The sequence below is a fragment of the Aspergillus multicolor genome, assembly GCF_047715735.1.
Source record: "Aspergillus multicolor strain CBS 133.54 unplaced genomic scaffold BDW74scaffold_14, whole genome shotgun sequence".
Lineage (NCBI taxonomy): Eukaryota > Fungi > Ascomycota > Eurotiomycetes > Eurotiales > Aspergillaceae > Aspergillus > Aspergillus multicolor.
The window spans coordinates 21,356-37,928 of NW_027395965.1; the positions used below are offsets into that span (position 1 = coordinate 21,356).

Sequence of the window (16,573 nt, forward strand, 5' to 3'; positions counted from 1 at the left end):
CTGGAAGCCTGGAAAGCACCGATACATACTCCGTACATACTAACCATCCTGCATACACCTAAAGCTTCTCGTTGTATTTCGAAAACGAGAGGTTTATCGAACGACTCTTGAGTCTACGGAGTAACCGGCTAACATTTACCGAGTTCTGCGGAGCAGCCTTCTTCGGGTTGTTCTTTCGTACTCGAGCCAACCACTCATACCTACGAGTATCAACCCACATTCAAAGGAGCTCAGAATGCCTACGGTCACTTGCTACCCAGCGTTCGAGCCCTTGCCGACTCCTTCTCATGACTGCGTATACCGTTTAAGGCTCGGGGCATTCCGCGTGTCTCGGTCGGTATGCCACTCCAGTCCAACCCTTATCCCCCACCACTATCACTAACACACCGAGCGCATCAAACATACTTTGCGGATCAAATGACATATACAACAACCCGGCAGTCACCAGACTGACAGCTCTTACCATAAATAGACCTCAACATACGGTGTATTGTTCTATAAAAACAGCATGTTCCAGACTCTTAATCTACAGTCCAGCCCGCCTCCACGATCCACTATCACGGGAGTCGCGGATGACGAATCCAGATCCACACGCTATGGAATGATCGAGTCTCGACTCTCAACTTTTGGGCGGCGATTATCGCGGATTTCACCTCGGACCTTGGGTAAGTGAGTAAACATACTGCACCGCTCACTGTTTGTTTGTATGGAGATGCGACGGATCTTTACAGACTTGGAATAACATCCAAACCTATACTCGTTGGAAGAGGGAGCCTTGGAATAGTAGACATCAGCGTCGCCCAACCCTACCTCCTACTACGATCCCGCCTAGAATTTTTCCTCCCGGTCGGGCCGCACCCAGCAGATCAACCATCCACCCATCTCATCTGACATCCAGACTCTAGCCTGAGCCGTCACTGTCAGCGGGATTCGCTCGCCCGGGCCGTGGTATGCGGCATGCCAGTCCCGCTCCCAGCCGCGCTGGAGACTCTTGACAGTTGCACAGAGCAGAGTAGTATGAATATGCTGTGGTCTATGTCTAGAATACCCGGGGCTTTATCGCCAAGGTCGACCGTCCCTAGACTAGATTGTTAAGTTCGGACGTCGGAACTATAGACTCTGGCTCCTTAGGGTATACGCGGTAACCGGACCACGGCCACGGGGCGTCTTTGCTCCTGTCGTCCATGGCCGGTATCAGTATTTGACAGCGGGCTACTGTGGCTTAGCTGAGCCGGAAGAGGAAAGAGGAATGTCAAATTGATAGATGTCTTGGGCTCTCTCGTCTGGCATTCTACAATTTACAAAATAAGGCAATGCGTACATACATATGTCTGCAAATATTGCTCAGGATCAATGCTTGATCAGCAGGCACCGTCGAGAAAGAAGGAGAAGGCTATCATTCGTCCGGTCTCATACAGCGTGCGGCTCGGTGAGACAGATTACCCTACTTCAGAAGCTGAGAGTGTAGGGGTCTGGACATATCATGAGCCCGTCGGCTATTAATAGCGGTGTTCAATTCGTCATCAAATTCCTAATCTAACATGTCACATGGGTTCTCGTAGTATCGTACTCTGTAAGTATGTAAACTCCGCACAGCCACAGGAGCTTGGGGGTGGGTTATGTGTCGAGGATATAGTGGGCGATTTCCACAGTAGTGTAGGGCAATCAACAACCAATGTAGGTCTGGATCCCGTGCTGAGTAGCAATTACCACCGACCAGACTGAGCCCTATACCGACCGCCACCTTCAATCGCGACCATATCCTCTTCGCGTGCCCTATCCCGCTCCCGGTCTCTCCTTCTTCGCTCCTCTCGCCTATTCTCGCGATGCTGACGCGGAGATGACGGCGGGACAGGAGGCGAAGGAGGCCTCTCAGCAAGCATAGGGGCGGGTTTATTTGGCGATCGCCGTGAAGACGAGGGCGGGGGTAGGAACGCGCGCTCACGCTGGATCTCCTTGATGCGACGCCGGCGTTCTCGTCGGATGTTATCTGAGTCTTCGACCAAGGCCGATACGTCGTCCTATACGTGCGAGATTCGTCAGCTGAGTATGGTTGAAGGATAATGTTAGTGGCAGGACTCACAGGATGAAGGTAAGAGAAGATATAGTAGAACGTGTCGAACTCCTCGTACTCGTAACCTGCGCGCTCGATTGCCTCGCGTACGACTAAATCCTTCGTGATCTCGGTCCAGAGGCGCTCGCGGCGGTCTTTGACGCCGATGTAGCGCGGGCCTACTTTGCCGCGGGGGTTGTCGCCTTTGGGTCTGGGATCTATGATATCGTCGGTGGGGGCTTTGACGGGGCTCTTTTTGTGTCGTGGCCTTGGTGGCTCCTCGCGAACATCGACAACAGGTGGTTCTCTTTCGGGGCTGTACTTCGATCTCGACGGCGCTGAAATAATGGCCCAGTCGTCCGTGCTATCGCTGTGAGGTGAGTTTCGAACAGGCTGGGCTTCTCGTCGGTAGTGTTCTTCGATGATCTCGCGCTCACGCTCTTTGTACGTAACTCGTGGGTCAAGTCGTTCCTCTTCAACGATGAGTTCCCTGGGTACCGCGACTTCAGGCTCGACTATGGTTACAGGCGCTTCTTTCTTCCGTCTAGAGCGCGAGTCGGATGACAGTTGGAGCGATTCTCTGCTTCGTCTTTCAATTTCGATCTCTTCTTTCGCCGCTTTCTCTACCTTTTTTCTACTACAGGGTTAGTGCCCATGGTCGACAAACGGCGGTGGACATACCTATGGCGGACCTCACGTTCGGTGAGGACAGTCTCTAAACTTGGGACACGAGGTGGACTAGGTGATCTCGGCGGGTTAGGAGGGCTAGGAGGACGAATTATTTGATGCACTGGTGCTGTTAGTTGGTGAGCGGCTACAACCAAAGCTCTGGGGAAACCTTACCATGACCGAGAGGTTTATGCCTCCTAGATGACTCTTTATAGACTGGTGGCACCGGGACTGGTAAAGGTACCTTGGGAAGTTCTTCTTCAGACGACCCAGCAGATTCAGGCGATGATGACGACGACGAAGAGGATGTTTCTCGCCTCCGGGCAGCGTATCTTTTCTGCTCGACATGATTTCTCCGTACTACTCCTGGTCCACCACGTTGAGGGACAACATCGACGCTCTCATCGCTTTCATCGCTTTCATCGGTTTCCTCCGATTCCAAATCGACATGATAATGGGATCTATGACGTGGGCGCGGAACAGCATTCGGACGTGACGCTCTCCTTTCTCGCCCATATTCCTCAAGCGAGTGGCTGCTCTTAGGGTATAAGCCATCACCATATAGTGCCCGCTGTGCTCGCTTTTCTTCTTTCAAGCTTTTGCTGCGCGGTAAGGGTCCCTTGCGCGGATCCAATTCAGTTCGGGATATCGATCGCTTCTTCTCAATGTATTCGTCCATTTCATCGGATTCGCTATCTGTACTCCCGTGATCTGAATCATACTGAGAAAGGTACACCTCTTCCTCGATCCTTGAGCGTCGCCTGCCACGGTGTCTAGGTTGAGGCTGATGCCGTAGTCGAGGCTCGTAAGTATTGAATACTTCTTCTTTCAACTTTCTGGCTTCTTCGGCGCGGTATGCATCCAGGTCAAGTCGTGCGCGCCGCTCAGCAGCCAAGACATCATCTCGAAGATATTCCAGATCTTCATGCGCGAACTCTGGCTTTGAACGGCCTCTGTGGTGGCGGCGGTCTGGAAGTATCTCAACAGCGGGAGGTGGTGGTGGTGGTCCTGGTGCACGGGGCATTCGATGGCCATGGCCGTGGCCGTAGCGGAGGTCCCGATCGATTAGTACTGGCTCGCCCTTCATCCAACTTGGATATACTTCCTCCATGTCGTCAATAACATCGTCGTATTCAACTGGACGACTTCGACGGGGCATTTTGGGCTATAAGAAGCGACAAGGTGATGTGTAAGGAGCGAAATGTATCTAGAAATGCGAAGAGTGCTTCGTCGGCGCTTCAAGACGCACGGTGATGAGGCTGTGGGGCGAATCTCTCGATGGCTGTCAGGATCCCGCGTGATAATACCCCACGATAAGAAAGCGACAATTGGTGGAGGGGTCGTGGTTGCTGTATTGTTAGACGTGCTGCTAGGCAGAAAAGTAGTAAATCGTGATCATTGCATTGCGGTGGAGAGGAAGGGTCGTGGCAGGTGAGCGAGTGGATTATTGAAGATGGGCTGGTGAGCTGTTCTCCTGCTGAAACTGACCCCGCGGCTGTGCCAGCTGATGTCACACCGCAGCAGTTTGCCTGAGCCTTCCATTCGTACCTACAGTACAGCCTACAGACGCTGCATAAAGAGTTTGAAGATGCGCAAACATGCATGTTTGTGGCCAATGGCGCTTCTTGATGCAACAAAATTGTCGAAAGAAACCGTGGTTGGAGGATCTCGCTGCGAACCAGGCTCCCAAGGTTTGCTTTGCCCGGGTTCACCCTAGGTACAGATTCGCAGAGAGTCCAGACCTCTCTCACCTAAATCTAATGAGAATGCAGGTGTATTCCTTCCTTCCACGCAGTCTCCAGTTCATCTAAAACTCTCCCAATTTCGCCATAACCCGTACGCTGGTACGCCTGTCGCAGTACATGCCGCAATAATGAAATGTCTTCGTCATTGACTACCGCATAACCAAAGATTGATAGAGGCCATACCCCTAGAAAACATCGGCTCCAGGTTTCAAAACAATTCGGCTGCCGAAGAAGAGGCAGTGCACGTTCGACCTGCCAACTGGATAAGCCACTCGGGTGCAAGGCGTCCTTGTCCTCTGAATATGCGCTCAATACATTGACACATAAGTGCCGAGCAGAAAGTACGGTTATGGTCCAGTCCAAAAGCAAGGAAGCTGCAAGGATATAGAGAGTCATGATACTCTTCTGGAAGGGATCCGGCGTTGCGGCCTGTACTTGCATGCGTAGATGCGAGGACGATGTTCCTGTGTCCAGTACAAGGGCTTCCCAACGTTTCATCCTTGTTCTCAGTTGGCGCACCGCATCAGCAGTGATCTCTTCCGCGGGCAGATTCCGAATATCAATGATTTCTAGAATAAGACGGTACAGTGAGACGGACACCCCCAGCACGGGGCTAGACTGGTCCGCTGCATTTATCAACGCCTTGGTGTCCAGGATAGCCTCGCTTCTGAAGAGGAGTTGTGAGTCAATGTGGAAGTTTGGCGCAAATGGCCTCCGGATTGAAAGCAAAAAGGCCTGGTATATCACGCTCTCTGTAGTAAGACGGTCAAATGGCCTTGTCATCACCAGTGGTAAAGATTTGTCGTATCGCAGGTTGAGAAGCTTGACAGCGCCAGCTACATGCCCACGAGGGTCGAGCGCTGTATCTTGGCCCCATAGCTGCTTGCGTACAGTGTTACCAGGTGCACGTCCAAAGGACTTTGGGGGCGACCTACATCGTAAATGTATAGGTAAATGACTGTCGTTATGAGTGACATGCTGGGAACGTTCTGATCAAAGCACAATTCTCCTATAGCCCGTTTTACGTCTTCCACGCCGCGTGAATAGTATTCGAGGGCGGCCTTGTGGTAACGGATATTGTTGGTAAGGGCGTGCTTGTTGGATGCAGCACTCGCCAAAACAGCCCATTTGACACTTCGGTATTCAAGCAACATGCTGACGAGTTCAAAGTGGTATTTCATAAGGTGGGACCTGTCCCAGGTTGGAAGTACAAGCACCGGGTGGAATACATTCAGCATGTGGTAAGTCAGCTCCAGCTCCAGCTTGGAGCCAATGGAGGGATGGCTCAGACTCAGGTTTGTGATGTAACTTGTGGTATTTGGGCTTGATTCTCGAGATAATGCACTGCTCGCACCGTCCGGTGACAGACTACGTGGTGAAGGCCGGTGATGTCTTGCATGGCGATGTCGCCGGTCAGAGAGCTCCCTCGTGGTAGGCCAGATACATTGACTGTCTCGAACTGAGCAGTTCCGGCATTGGGGTTTCTCCTCCCCGCATTTTACACGACGGTTCCTGCCTGCATGAAGGTCAACAAATGACGGACGCGTGGTTGACTAGGCTTACAGGTGATGCATCCTGTTTTGGTTCGCAACCTGGCGTTGCTCATGATTAGGTCCCTGTTGCGGATCGGATCTTTCCGCCCCTGCACGAAGAAAGGGTGGATTTAGGTACAAGAGACCAGGGCCGGAGGCCAGAGACGAGACGTTATCTCTGTTATCCAGAGAGTGCGGGGTACAGCAGGAGCTAGCTTCTTATCATTCTTAATCCTAGCTATCTGAGGCTGTCCTATCTGTATGGGGGCCATAGGGTCACGGGCTGTTGGACACTAGTCCGAATGGCAGGAACGTTTTCTCTTCTAACTTTTATCTGCCGACAACTGGAGTCAAGCCTGCACAATCCTTGACACCACTTCCGCAGCAGCTACGGTCTCCTCGTCTCGAAAATGCTTTCCTACCAGCTGCAACGCAATTGGAGCTTCTACAAAGGTCTCGGGGACATCTACATTCCACTCCGTCAGCGAACTTCCCTGGACTGAAGACATCATACTCACACTTCTTGTACTCCCGTTCGTCATCCGCAGATCGAGGCTTATAGTCCTTCTCAACAACGTCAACCGCCGGGTCAACCTTGAGGCCGGTTGGGAAAGTGATAGCAGGCTGGTCGAGAATGTTCCAAATCGAGGTATAGTGGAAGTATTGCCCGCCCCCAAGTTCTGCAGCGGCCCCAACGTACGCCGGGCAGAGGATAAAGCCAACACCTCGATCCTGCATGGCTTTGTGGTAGCTGAAAAATGTTAGCAAACTTATATGGATGAAAACTTATATGGATTATTTGACTAAAGAGACGTACGCATCACGATAGGCGTCTCTGCGCACATTGTACTCCCAGTTCTCTGTGATCGAGAGCGGCTCCGGCTTCGCTTTATTGAAGATCCATTCTGTCAAGAACGCTATCGGCTCTCCTGCCTGGGCTAGGATCTGTTTTTGAGTCTCTGCAGCATCCGGAAAGTAGAGAGCCGAGATAATGTCTATGCCTTCTTGGTGATCATACGGCTCGAAATCGATTACCGTGGCTCCCGCTTTCATCAACTTTGCCTTGGCCTCTTTCAATGCGCGGATAACTGGCGGATGAGGATGGATAACTCTATGGGACTAGAGTCAGCAATGAAGGTCCCATCATGGCCGAAAGGTAACCAACCCGTCATCCCAAATGATACCTATGGTAAGCTGCTCCGGCTGCATTGGGTCAACCTCTCTCCATGGCATTGGCACCAGCGAGGTTTCCTCCTCCCAGGGTTCCAAATCAAGCAACGTCCGTTGAAACAGGTCGATGTCATTCACCGTGTTTGCGAGGGGCGAAATAACACAGCGAATGCTCTCTTGTCCACTACCCGCAAGGCAAACTCCCTTGTATGGGTTGCGCAGCGCAGTGTTGCGAAGACCATAGGCGCCGCAAAAGGCTGCTGGCACTCTCACAGAGCCGCCAATATCAGTGCCAATTCCCAATACAGCACAACGAAGACCTAACGATGCACCCTCGCCACCGCTGGAGCCACCAGGTGTCAACTTTCGATTATGAGGATTCACTGTCGTCCCGTAAATGTTGTTGCTGCAATCAATATGCTGGCTATTCATTAGCACATCTTGAGCTTCTGGTGGGAATCACCATGACCTACCATGACACTCTGAGGCTCATTCGTCCGGACATGGAACACGGCGCCTGCCTGCCTCAGCAGACGAACGATCAGCGCATCCTCCTGCGCGATATTGTCCGTCCAAGCAACGTATCCTGAGTGGCAGATGCGGCCCTTGAACCCGATGTGCTCTTTGGTTGAGATAGGGATACCGTGAAGAGGTCCTTTAAGTTTTCCGGTCGCTCGAAAATGAGCATCAAGCTCGGCTGCAGCCTTCAAGGCATCCTCGACCATGAACTCGGTCGCGAAGTTAACAAGCTGGTGGGCAATGTGCGCTCGCTTGAGAAATGCAGTGGCAGTCTCAACGGCGGACAGCTCCCCTTGTCCCATTTGATCAACCAGATGAGTTGCATCACTATGGGTAATTTCCAGCTCGCGCGGAGTAAGACGGCCACATGTCTCAATGAAAGTAGAGACATTAAGCTGATCCGTCGGTGGAAGATCTCCGAGAGGCAGAAGCCACTCGTGTTTCAAGGAGTCACTCAAGATCTTGCGGCACTGCTCGCCTTTTGTCTTCCACGAAGTTTGTGTCATGCTTGCGTGGTAAAAGGTTTGTTGAAGTGTTTGTCTTTAGTTAATGGATAGTCAGGAGGGAGGTGGATTTATAGCATTCCCTGTCTACTCGTGACATCGTCCTCCCTCCATGCGATACAGAGATCATGAAGTCACTGTATCTCGGATGAACTATGGTCGACTGTATGAAATCTGAGGTATCTACCCCAAGATTCGTGCCCTGACGTCTCGCAAATACTCGTGGTTGGTCGATTCTCTCGCAATTACTCGAGATTGGCTGGTGATTACTAGCCGACGCCTATCTGATGTGCCATTGAGAAACGTTCGCAATTAGACGCTATTGGCGAAGTATTCGCACGGGTTGGAGTCTAGATCCGGGATCTTATTAGCACCTTCTTGTCAACACCTGATAGTCCAGCACGATAAGCGTTTGGAGATTATGTGCACCTCCATCCCTTGCCGTCCTGGTGTCTCCAAAGCATGGTCAATGGATATAACTCCGTGGGTCTGGTCTGAATATCTGTTTCCCACTCGTTGCACCCTCCATTTCATTACTCCAAGGACGTTCTCATCGTTCTGATCTGCAACTGGTTGTGTCTCGGAATGTCGTCGCCATCATCCTCTGATTTTATACCAGGGACCGTCCATCTGGTAGACCTCGACAGTACGATATCTTCCCGTCACGCTAGAGGCGCGAGCCGTGATGTGGTGCTCATCCCCACGCCCTCCAACGACCCTGATGACCCCTTGAACTGGAGCCCTAGGAGAAAGCTCCTCTTTCTCAGCTGCATCTGCGTGTAATACATCCATGCCTACCCTCGGGATAACCTAAGTTAACTCCTCTCAGTTACTGTCAAGCAGTCGGCATCGCCTCTGCCGCGATATACTCGGTTCTAGTGCCCATTTCAGACGCCACAGACCTAACAGTTGCCGATTTGAACTCTGGGACCGGCTACATGTTTCTCGCGTTCGGCTGGGGCTGTCTGATCTGGCAGCCTCTGGCCCAGAAATTTGGCAAACGTCCGGTATACCTGCTCTCGTTGTTGGGAAGTATGGTACGTTGTTGCCCTTGGAGCTGCGTCCGTTGTCGCTCTCAAGATCTCGCAATGGTTAACCATGAGGCGACAGGGTACGATGCTATGGGCACCGTATGCGACGACCAACGGCCAGTGGATTGCGAACAAAGTCGTCCAGGGTCTAATTGGCGCTCCTATCGAGTCTTTATGCGAGGTCTCCATTGCTGATGTGGTAAGTCATGACAGACAAGAACATGAAGGCGTCGGTCAAGTCTGAATAAGAACGGCTTTATAGTACTTCACTCATGAACGAGGTACATATGTCGGACTCTACGCCCTCTTCCTAGTTGGCAGCAACTTCCTCGCACCTGTCATCGCGGGCTTCATCAATGATGGCCAGAGATGGGAGTGGGTTCTCGTATGTCAACAACCGATTCAGTGGCATCATCACACTGACGTGCTGAACAGCATTGGTGCGCTATCTTCTGCGGCGCCGCATTCATCATCCTTCTATTCTTCATGGAGGAGACAAACTTCCACCGCGTAGCCACCACCACAGCAACTCCTCCCAGCCCTAGCAACAACACGTCCAGTACGCCATCTCTCAATGACCCATCATCGACCGCGGATGTGGAGAAGAACTCCCAACCACAAACGCAAGGCATAGATACAGCCCGGGGTGAGATAGAAACACTATCCAAGAAGACCTTCCTCCAGAAGATGAAGCTTGTCCAGCGCGAAGACCTGCAAAGCAAAGTCCCCGTGACGAATATGGTGCTCCGACCCCTGATCTACTTCTCCTTCCCCATTGTCGTGTTCTCGGGCTTCATGTACGGGGCCACGGTCTGCTTCTTCAATGTGCTAAACGGCACCGCGTCGCTGATCCTGTCAAGCGCGCCATATAACTTCTCTGCTAGTATCGTCGGTCTCTCGTACGTTTCATGCCTGATTGGTGTGGTCATCGGGTATGTAAACCTAACTTAATACACCCCGCAGGACACTGCTAACCCATCGATGCTAATCGTATAGGTCTATTTACGCAGGCCCGGTTGGCGATAAATTCATCCTTTGGCAAGCACGCCGAAACAACGGAATCATGGAGCCCGAGCAGCGTCTCTGGCTCTACGCTGCACTGCTGATCGTTCTGCCCGGCGCACTGCTCCTTTGGGGCGTAGGTGCCGCGCATGAGGTACACTGGTTCGGTCCGGTCTTTGCAATGGGTGCCCTAGCTGCGGCGATGACAGCTGGATGCGGATTGCCGATCAGTTACTGTATCGACTGCTACAAGGACCTCGGCGCGGACGCAATCGTCACCGTCATTCTGATCAGGAACACAATGAGTTTTGCGGTGAGCTATGGGTATGTTTGCAAATCCGTCCGCTCTCTTTTCAGTCTTCACGTAAAATAGCTTGTTGTTCGGTTTGGCGCTGACTCCCCATAGCATTACACCTTGGGTAGAGAATATAGGGTACCAGAACGCCTTCCTCATAGCAGCCTTTGCTGGGCTTGCCCAGACGTCTGTATTTTTCATCTTCGTGAAATGGGGTCGGCAGTTGCGGAAGGCGAGTGTTGGGCGGTACTGGAAATACGTCCAGCAGGTCAAAGATGATGGATTGCTGCACTAATTTCTCCTTGCAGCATAGTTGGTTGGACTAGGCAGGCTATAATGCAGCATATAGAGCATGTCCATAAAGACTGCGATAATCAAGATAATCACTTTATGATGCCGTCGTACACGCTAAGGAGCATTCATCCGAACGTAAGCCGTGTCTGTCCCTTCTCTGATTTTCCTCCGCGCCCACCGCGAGAAGGTTTCCGAGAATTCGGGGTCGTTCTGGTGGGCAACTGAGCTGCTTGGGAGCTTCTGGCGGCTTGTCTTTCTTCCAACTCGAGGTCTTTCGCAAAGTGCCAGTCATTGTGTTCATCTTCTTCATCGGTCGGAACGCTTCTTCCACAACGCGGGCAGTTAAAGACGTTGGAGGACACCCCCTCTACTTCATCGGCCATGGGCGAAATGTTATCAGGTATCTGTGCATCGTGGACATTGGTCTCCGGTGCATCGTCTACCTGGTCCATTTCCCCGCTCGACTGAGTCGGCTTGTTGAAGAACCGTCTCAGCCCGTTATCTTCGGTCTTTCTCCGCTTCTCGATAGATTGCTGCTCCAGCGAGGGCTCATCCATGGCGTGAATCCGACTCGAAGGCAAAGACGAAGCATTTTTCGCCTGCTCACCGCGTAACAGAAAGCCGTCAATTGCCCGGTTCTGAGACACCCCTTCTTCAAAGCCACCAACACTCAGCGAGATATTCGCACATGGCCAAGCCGCTCCATCAGCAGCGATTTGTCTGAGCAGCGTCTTCCCCAATTCAAAAAGCAGGTCTTCGTCGATAGTAGCTGAGCCCGGAATAGGCAACTGTCGGGATTTAACCTGAGCGCCTTGTCTATGGTGCAATGCAGCTGTTTTAGGGCGGCGCTTGTGCTCGAGAACACCTTCTTCGACAAGGCGGCCGTATATATCTGCCGCAAAAATACGCAGCCATTTATCTGCTTGGTTGAAGGTGTTGATACTCGGTCTGAACGACTTCGCAGAGAGCATGGACTTGATTTGTGTTCTGGGATTGACTTCGCTCTTATCTTCACCACGGATGATCCCGTACAGCCATATTGCCGTGTCGTCGTTCAACTTGGCGCGAAATTGCTCGAGAGGCACGTTTAGTAGGTCGCTGACTTGCTCTGTTCCAAACAATGCAGTGACCTGGTCGCCTAGTTTACCGCCGAGCATGCGGATTTTGGTGAACTTAAAGCTGCCGACGAAATTCTGGATCGCACGGTTGCGGACGATAGTTTGCTTGTTAGGCTTGTTTGTCGCGCTGCCTAGCTTCGCCATCATTTTATTTTTGGCGACTCCGGCCGAGCAGGTGTAACTGAGAGCGTCCCAGACGGCTTTTCTAGCGGATCGAACAATTTCAGCGCCGATGAGCATGGCGATATCGTCCCAGTCTGGATTGTCAACTTCGGTCTCGTTCGCGTCCAGGTCAACCAGACAATCCTCTGCGTTCCAGTCAAGCGCAGTTGTCGGCGGGCAAGGCAGCGGTGCAACCTTATCATCACCGTGCGGCTTCTCCCGTAACTCAGGATATCGCCGGAGCAAAACACCATAGACCAGGGTCGAAAGGTCAATAAAGACCTCATCGACACTCGCTTTCTCAACGAACGCTTCCTGTATCTTGCCCTGACTGCCCAATCCCAATCCCGACAAATTTCCATTCAAATCCGTATACCATCTGGCCAGTTCCGTCTTGATCGTCCTTAAGATCTTCCTCGACTCCGCGCGGTACGGATCAAGACAGACCTTGTCGGTCCCGATATTCTTCCACGCATCTTGCCGGTACGCCCACTTGCCGCCCTCGCCCTCGCGGAACGTCGCGACATGCTGCAGCACAATATCCGCGCACTTGGCCTTCGCCTCTCTCGCGCCAATCATGCGTGTGATCCCGAACTCGCGCGCCGGGTAGTTGATCGCAATCAACGAGTCCCACTGCTGCACGGCGAGCGGCGTCTCGCGCGGCGTTCCCAGCCGCACCATCTCGCATTGTGCGTAGAAGGCATCGAGGTCGATGTGGACGATTACACGGAGAGGAGAGGCTGGAGAGGCTGTTCGAAGCAGGTGGAAGTGTCGGAACGTGTAGCGGGATTGAGCGTGCTTTACGGAGTCGTTGGAGAAGGGGAATGGCGGCGGAGAGGGTTCTGCGGAGGAGCGAGGCATTTTCGTCGCGGCGATAAGATACCCATGTCGAGCAGACTATGCTGATTGGTAAATGGGGCTTCGGGCGTAAGAGATGTTAGATCTCATTGTATTCGTAGATCTCTGAAAATTCCAAGCCTCTGGTCTGATATTGCTTGTCGTTGCGGACCTTCGGTTCCAGATGCTCGGATGACCTATTTAGGTTAGCTTCATTTCCCGCCAGGGGTTGATTTGCCTATGAGACGCCATATACTTCGATAATTCTCGAGGAGGCTCTCTGTAGCCTATAAATGCTCCTGTTGAGACGAAAGGATTTCTTTTTGATCAGTTTATCGTGCCGTTTGTTGCTCGAACCCGTGTCGCGGCAGAAATATATATTTCGTCCTTACTTGATACTGTCAGCGCATTATACCGCTGGGCCATAAAAATCAATTGGCTATTAAGCCTGTCCTTATATACCAACAGATACTACTACTACACCCGTAGTTCCAAATTCTACTCTGAAAACAACAGATTCACAATAATTTCTCAGACTCCAGAGATGACAATGATACACCTAGAACTCGGTTTAGACCCTGGGCAAGTTTCTCATCCAAGGTGTGTTAATATATAGTACCATTCATATGCAGAGATCTCCTTCAGAGGGCATGAGCGGCCACGGCAATACCGGTAGCTCCTTCTTATTCTGGGTGGCCGGTAGCTTGCACCTTCCCTATACGTAGCCTACTAAGTAAGGAAAGTGCGATGCAGGAACTTTCCACCGCACCTTCCTCATCTGTGTCGTACCCCAGCGGGAAAATGCTATAAGTCCATACCTATACTGCTAGACCACAGATGAGGCAAGTTTACTGGCTCTTTCGACTCATTCGTGGAATGCGCTTTCGAGGAAAGCTCAGTCACTTCATCCGTTCGCGCCTAACCTACGGTCTACCAGATAAGTTTAGTCCTTCCACTTAGCGATATGTATTGCTGATGCAGCCAAGCAGTTGATACCGACACGCTCGAGAATTGGAAGGCCGCTGATCATGTATATCCTTTGCTTCGATGCTTCTGCTTACGCCATGGAAGACACGGAGTGATCCCTGCTGACTTCCCGAGATAGTTGAGGATGAATGTCTCTTCATCCTGGTATACCAAGGCCCAGTGAGCCCAGAGATATGAGCTTCTTGAATGTGAGAGTGGCCCGCCGCGTATTCAGATAGTTCCCAGTTCCGTCGACAGCCGTTGGATACAGTCCATCTCTTCTCTCAGAACGTTTGCTCACACACTCCGCGTCTCCAACACTTCTCTGGAGGATCGAGCTCGGTCGACAATAGAAGCCACGACTCGGGCGGTAGCAACAGTCGTATCAAAGCTCGACAGCACCGAAAGATCTCTCATGCGATATTCAACGTGACCATGGTGCGAACGCTTTGATTCGAAACAACGAAGCGAGCGAGCCATGTCGGATAGCGTTTGCTGTGATAGACCAGTGGACAATATGTCCGACGCAAGGAAATAGGATGAAATTGGAAGGAGGCGTTATATGTATTGGGATGCAGCAGCTGGCTTCACGCTTGGGCCTCAAGCACTCGAAACACCACCAGGAATAGGGGGTGAGCCATGCGCACGGGAGCCACCTGCTTTAATGATATTCGAATGGTGTGGGCTGGTCGAACAGGGTGTGACCTGTTTACCGTAACATGTGATCCCAGGATGGAGATATTATTGATATTGCGATGGACCAGCGGGAAGGATGATGCGTGGAGAGTGAGGTCATCCGCAATACCGCTCAGAGGCTCGCAAACAGGCTGGTCGAACAATTCATTGTCTCAAAGGCGTGGACCCAGTCAAGCTCTTTCCCGAGATGCGGTAGGCTGCACGCTGGAAGGCGACCCTGTCCCAAGTTCCAACATCAGAGAACCATCACCAATGCAGGGCCAGCGTTAGGTGAGAATCGAAACCCAATCAACGATTAACCTGGTTAAAGATTGATTGGGCAACCAGGTCCCAACCCCCCATACAAGGACTAAGGGCCCAAGGGTATGGACGGCCCGGACGCAATGGAGCCTTGGTTCGCGACCGCATTGAAATCTATAAACGATGGCGCCATGATTATTGGACGATGACCTTTGACGAAGCCGAGTATGGAAGCATCTGCAACGAAGCAGAAAACCTCAATAAATTGGAGGAAACTCCATCTGACGTCTTGGGAGTGCAGCGCCACGCATGGCTGCCCAACGATTTTACTACAGTGCGTCACTGGCCAGATTCAGAAATCATTATCGCGCAGCATCAATGAGGGCGACAGAACCGTCCAGTCAGCGATAGGAACGCCTTCGAAATGCATGATTGACTGGCTCTGTGCAGTTCCAGGAGTGCGTCTCGCTTGAGGGGGCAACAATCCTTCCGCAAGAACGAGACAGTCATCTGAGGTTACACTGTATATCACGTAATCCACATATGGTACCTCGAATAACCGGGGATGTTAGCCGCAGCAGCTTGCCTCTGGGGTGCATTCTTTGTGATATGATGAAGCGTCAAGAGAAGAAAAGACGAGCGCTCATAATCGGTTTGCTCTCGGAATCTTCACGTCGCATCCCCGCCACAGAACTCTTGGTCGGAGGCAGAAGGCGCTTCTGAGGGAGCCTTGTCTGTGGTACCAAGTGAGGCAAGGATAGTCATCGAATAATAATAGGCGAGGTAGACTGCTGCCAGCGCGAGAACCTGTCGGCCAGCGTCAAGCGTTGACCGGGGATAAATATCGGTATGGAAAAAAGAAGCTGTCTTTTGTGCCTGTGGTCCACTCCCTCTTTGCTTTTCACGCTGCCTTCATACTCAGTTCCAGACCGAGTCTATCGTCCTCTGGATAGTCAGTTATAGTACGGATAATTCGGAGAGGTAGTCTGGGTGATACTCTGCTGATCTTCCAGGCTGGGTCTCGTCCAATAATAAGGACCAGCAGGCGGGAAGAGGCAGCACCGCGACACAGGCGCTGGAGCAGCTTGCAAGTCGTGGACCATGATGATGGCCCATCAACGTTGACAGGCTTCGACGGCCAAGCGCCTAAGCCTTATTTGTCTGGCCGTGCATGCAGAATCTGGCGTTGTCTTTGCTGCCGTTGCGGTGGGGTGGGTCATCTTTCGTGGCACCAGCCAGGACTCAAGAAGCAGCCCAACCTACGGAGGAGTCGGCCCAGCCGCCCAGCAGCAGCCCAATCAATCCGAGCACAGGGCGCAAAGTTCAAACCCACACCACACACTCACTCGCCCCCTCGCAGCCTCGCTCTTCTTCAGCGCTCCCTTCTTATCTCGCTGTCTCGCGTCTTTTCCTCCAAACCTTCTCATCTCCCTTTTTCCCTCCTCTATTCTCCCTCAAGTCCTTGCTCTGGTTGCTATCACCGGCTCCCAGTTTGCATCATTTGTACAAAAACATCGCTGGAATACGACCACGGCCTTGAAACCTGGAATCCCCTTAACCCCTCTCCTAGTCATCTTCCGCCCACCTCGTTAACCTGTCTCGTGGCTTCGACTCTCTGCATCAACTCCCCTACTGGAACTCCCGAGGATCCTCACTTTACTGCCTGACAGGACAAAGAATTCATACACCGGAATTTCTTTCTTTTCGTTATCGCTTGGAAAGCCATAAACTCCATCTGGAA

General features: G+C 52.0%; 5 protein-coding genes across 5 annotated transcripts; 1 reads left to right on the forward strand and 4 right to left on the reverse strand.

Moving 5' to 3' along the window:
• Window positions 1–963: 963 nt before the first annotated feature.
• BDW74DRAFT_25425 (uncharacterized protein) lies at window positions 964–4,055 on the reverse strand. The gene is made up of 4 exons (XM_073732326.1): window positions 2,897–4,055; window positions 2,735–2,843; window positions 2,084–2,687; window positions 964–2,021 (listed from the first exon to the last, which is right to left on the reverse strand). Exons 1-4 carry the CDS (start codon window positions 3,879–3,881, stop codon window positions 1,707–1,709), a joined length of 2,013 nt encoding a protein of 670 aa, XP_073583221.1. The 5' UTR covers window positions 3,882–4,055; the 3' UTR covers window positions 964–1,706.
• A 597-nt stretch (window positions 4,056–4,652) lies between these two features.
• On the reverse strand, window positions 4,653–5,621 carry BDW74DRAFT_178602 (uncharacterized protein; the record flags this gene model as incomplete). The annotated part of the gene is made up of 3 exons (XM_073729247.1): window positions 4,653–4,763; window positions 4,813–5,346; window positions 5,403–5,621. 3 exons carry the CDS (start codon window positions 5,619–5,621, stop codon window positions 4,653–4,655), a joined length of 864 nt encoding a protein of 287 aa, XP_073583222.1.
• A 178-nt stretch (window positions 5,622–5,799) lies between these two features.
• Window positions 5,800–8,643, reverse strand: BDW74DRAFT_25448 (uncharacterized protein). Its single transcript, XM_073732327.1, has 5 exons — window positions 7,643–8,643; window positions 7,165–7,589; window positions 6,817–7,110; window positions 6,518–6,750; window positions 5,800–6,465 (listed from the first exon to the last, which is right to left on the reverse strand). Exons 1-5 carry the CDS (start codon window positions 8,192–8,194, stop codon window positions 6,350–6,352), a joined length of 1,620 nt encoding a protein of 539 aa, XP_073583223.1. The 5' UTR covers window positions 8,195–8,643; the 3' UTR covers window positions 5,800–6,349.
• Window positions 8,644–8,776: 133 nt separating this feature from the next.
• BDW74DRAFT_178604 (uncharacterized protein) lies at window positions 8,777–10,814 on the forward strand (the record flags this gene model as incomplete). The annotated part of the gene is made up of 7 exons (XM_073729248.1): window positions 8,777–8,970; window positions 9,021–9,228; window positions 9,302–9,421; window positions 9,485–9,607; window positions 9,658–10,154; window positions 10,219–10,548; window positions 10,631–10,814. The coding sequence occupies 7 exons, from the start codon at window positions 8,777–8,779 to the stop codon at window positions 10,812–10,814; spliced, it is 1,656 nt and encodes a 551-aa protein (XP_073583224.1).
• Window positions 10,815–10,829: 15 nt separating this feature from the next.
• On the reverse strand, window positions 10,830–13,122 carry BDW74DRAFT_25417 (DNA-directed DNA polymerase eta). Its single transcript, XM_073732325.1, has one exon. It carries the CDS (start codon window positions 12,952–12,954, stop codon window positions 10,939–10,941), a length of 2,016 nt encoding a protein of 671 aa, XP_073583225.1. The 5' UTR covers window positions 12,955–13,122; the 3' UTR covers window positions 10,830–10,938.
• Between the last annotated feature and the right edge of the window lie 3,451 nt (window positions 13,123–16,573).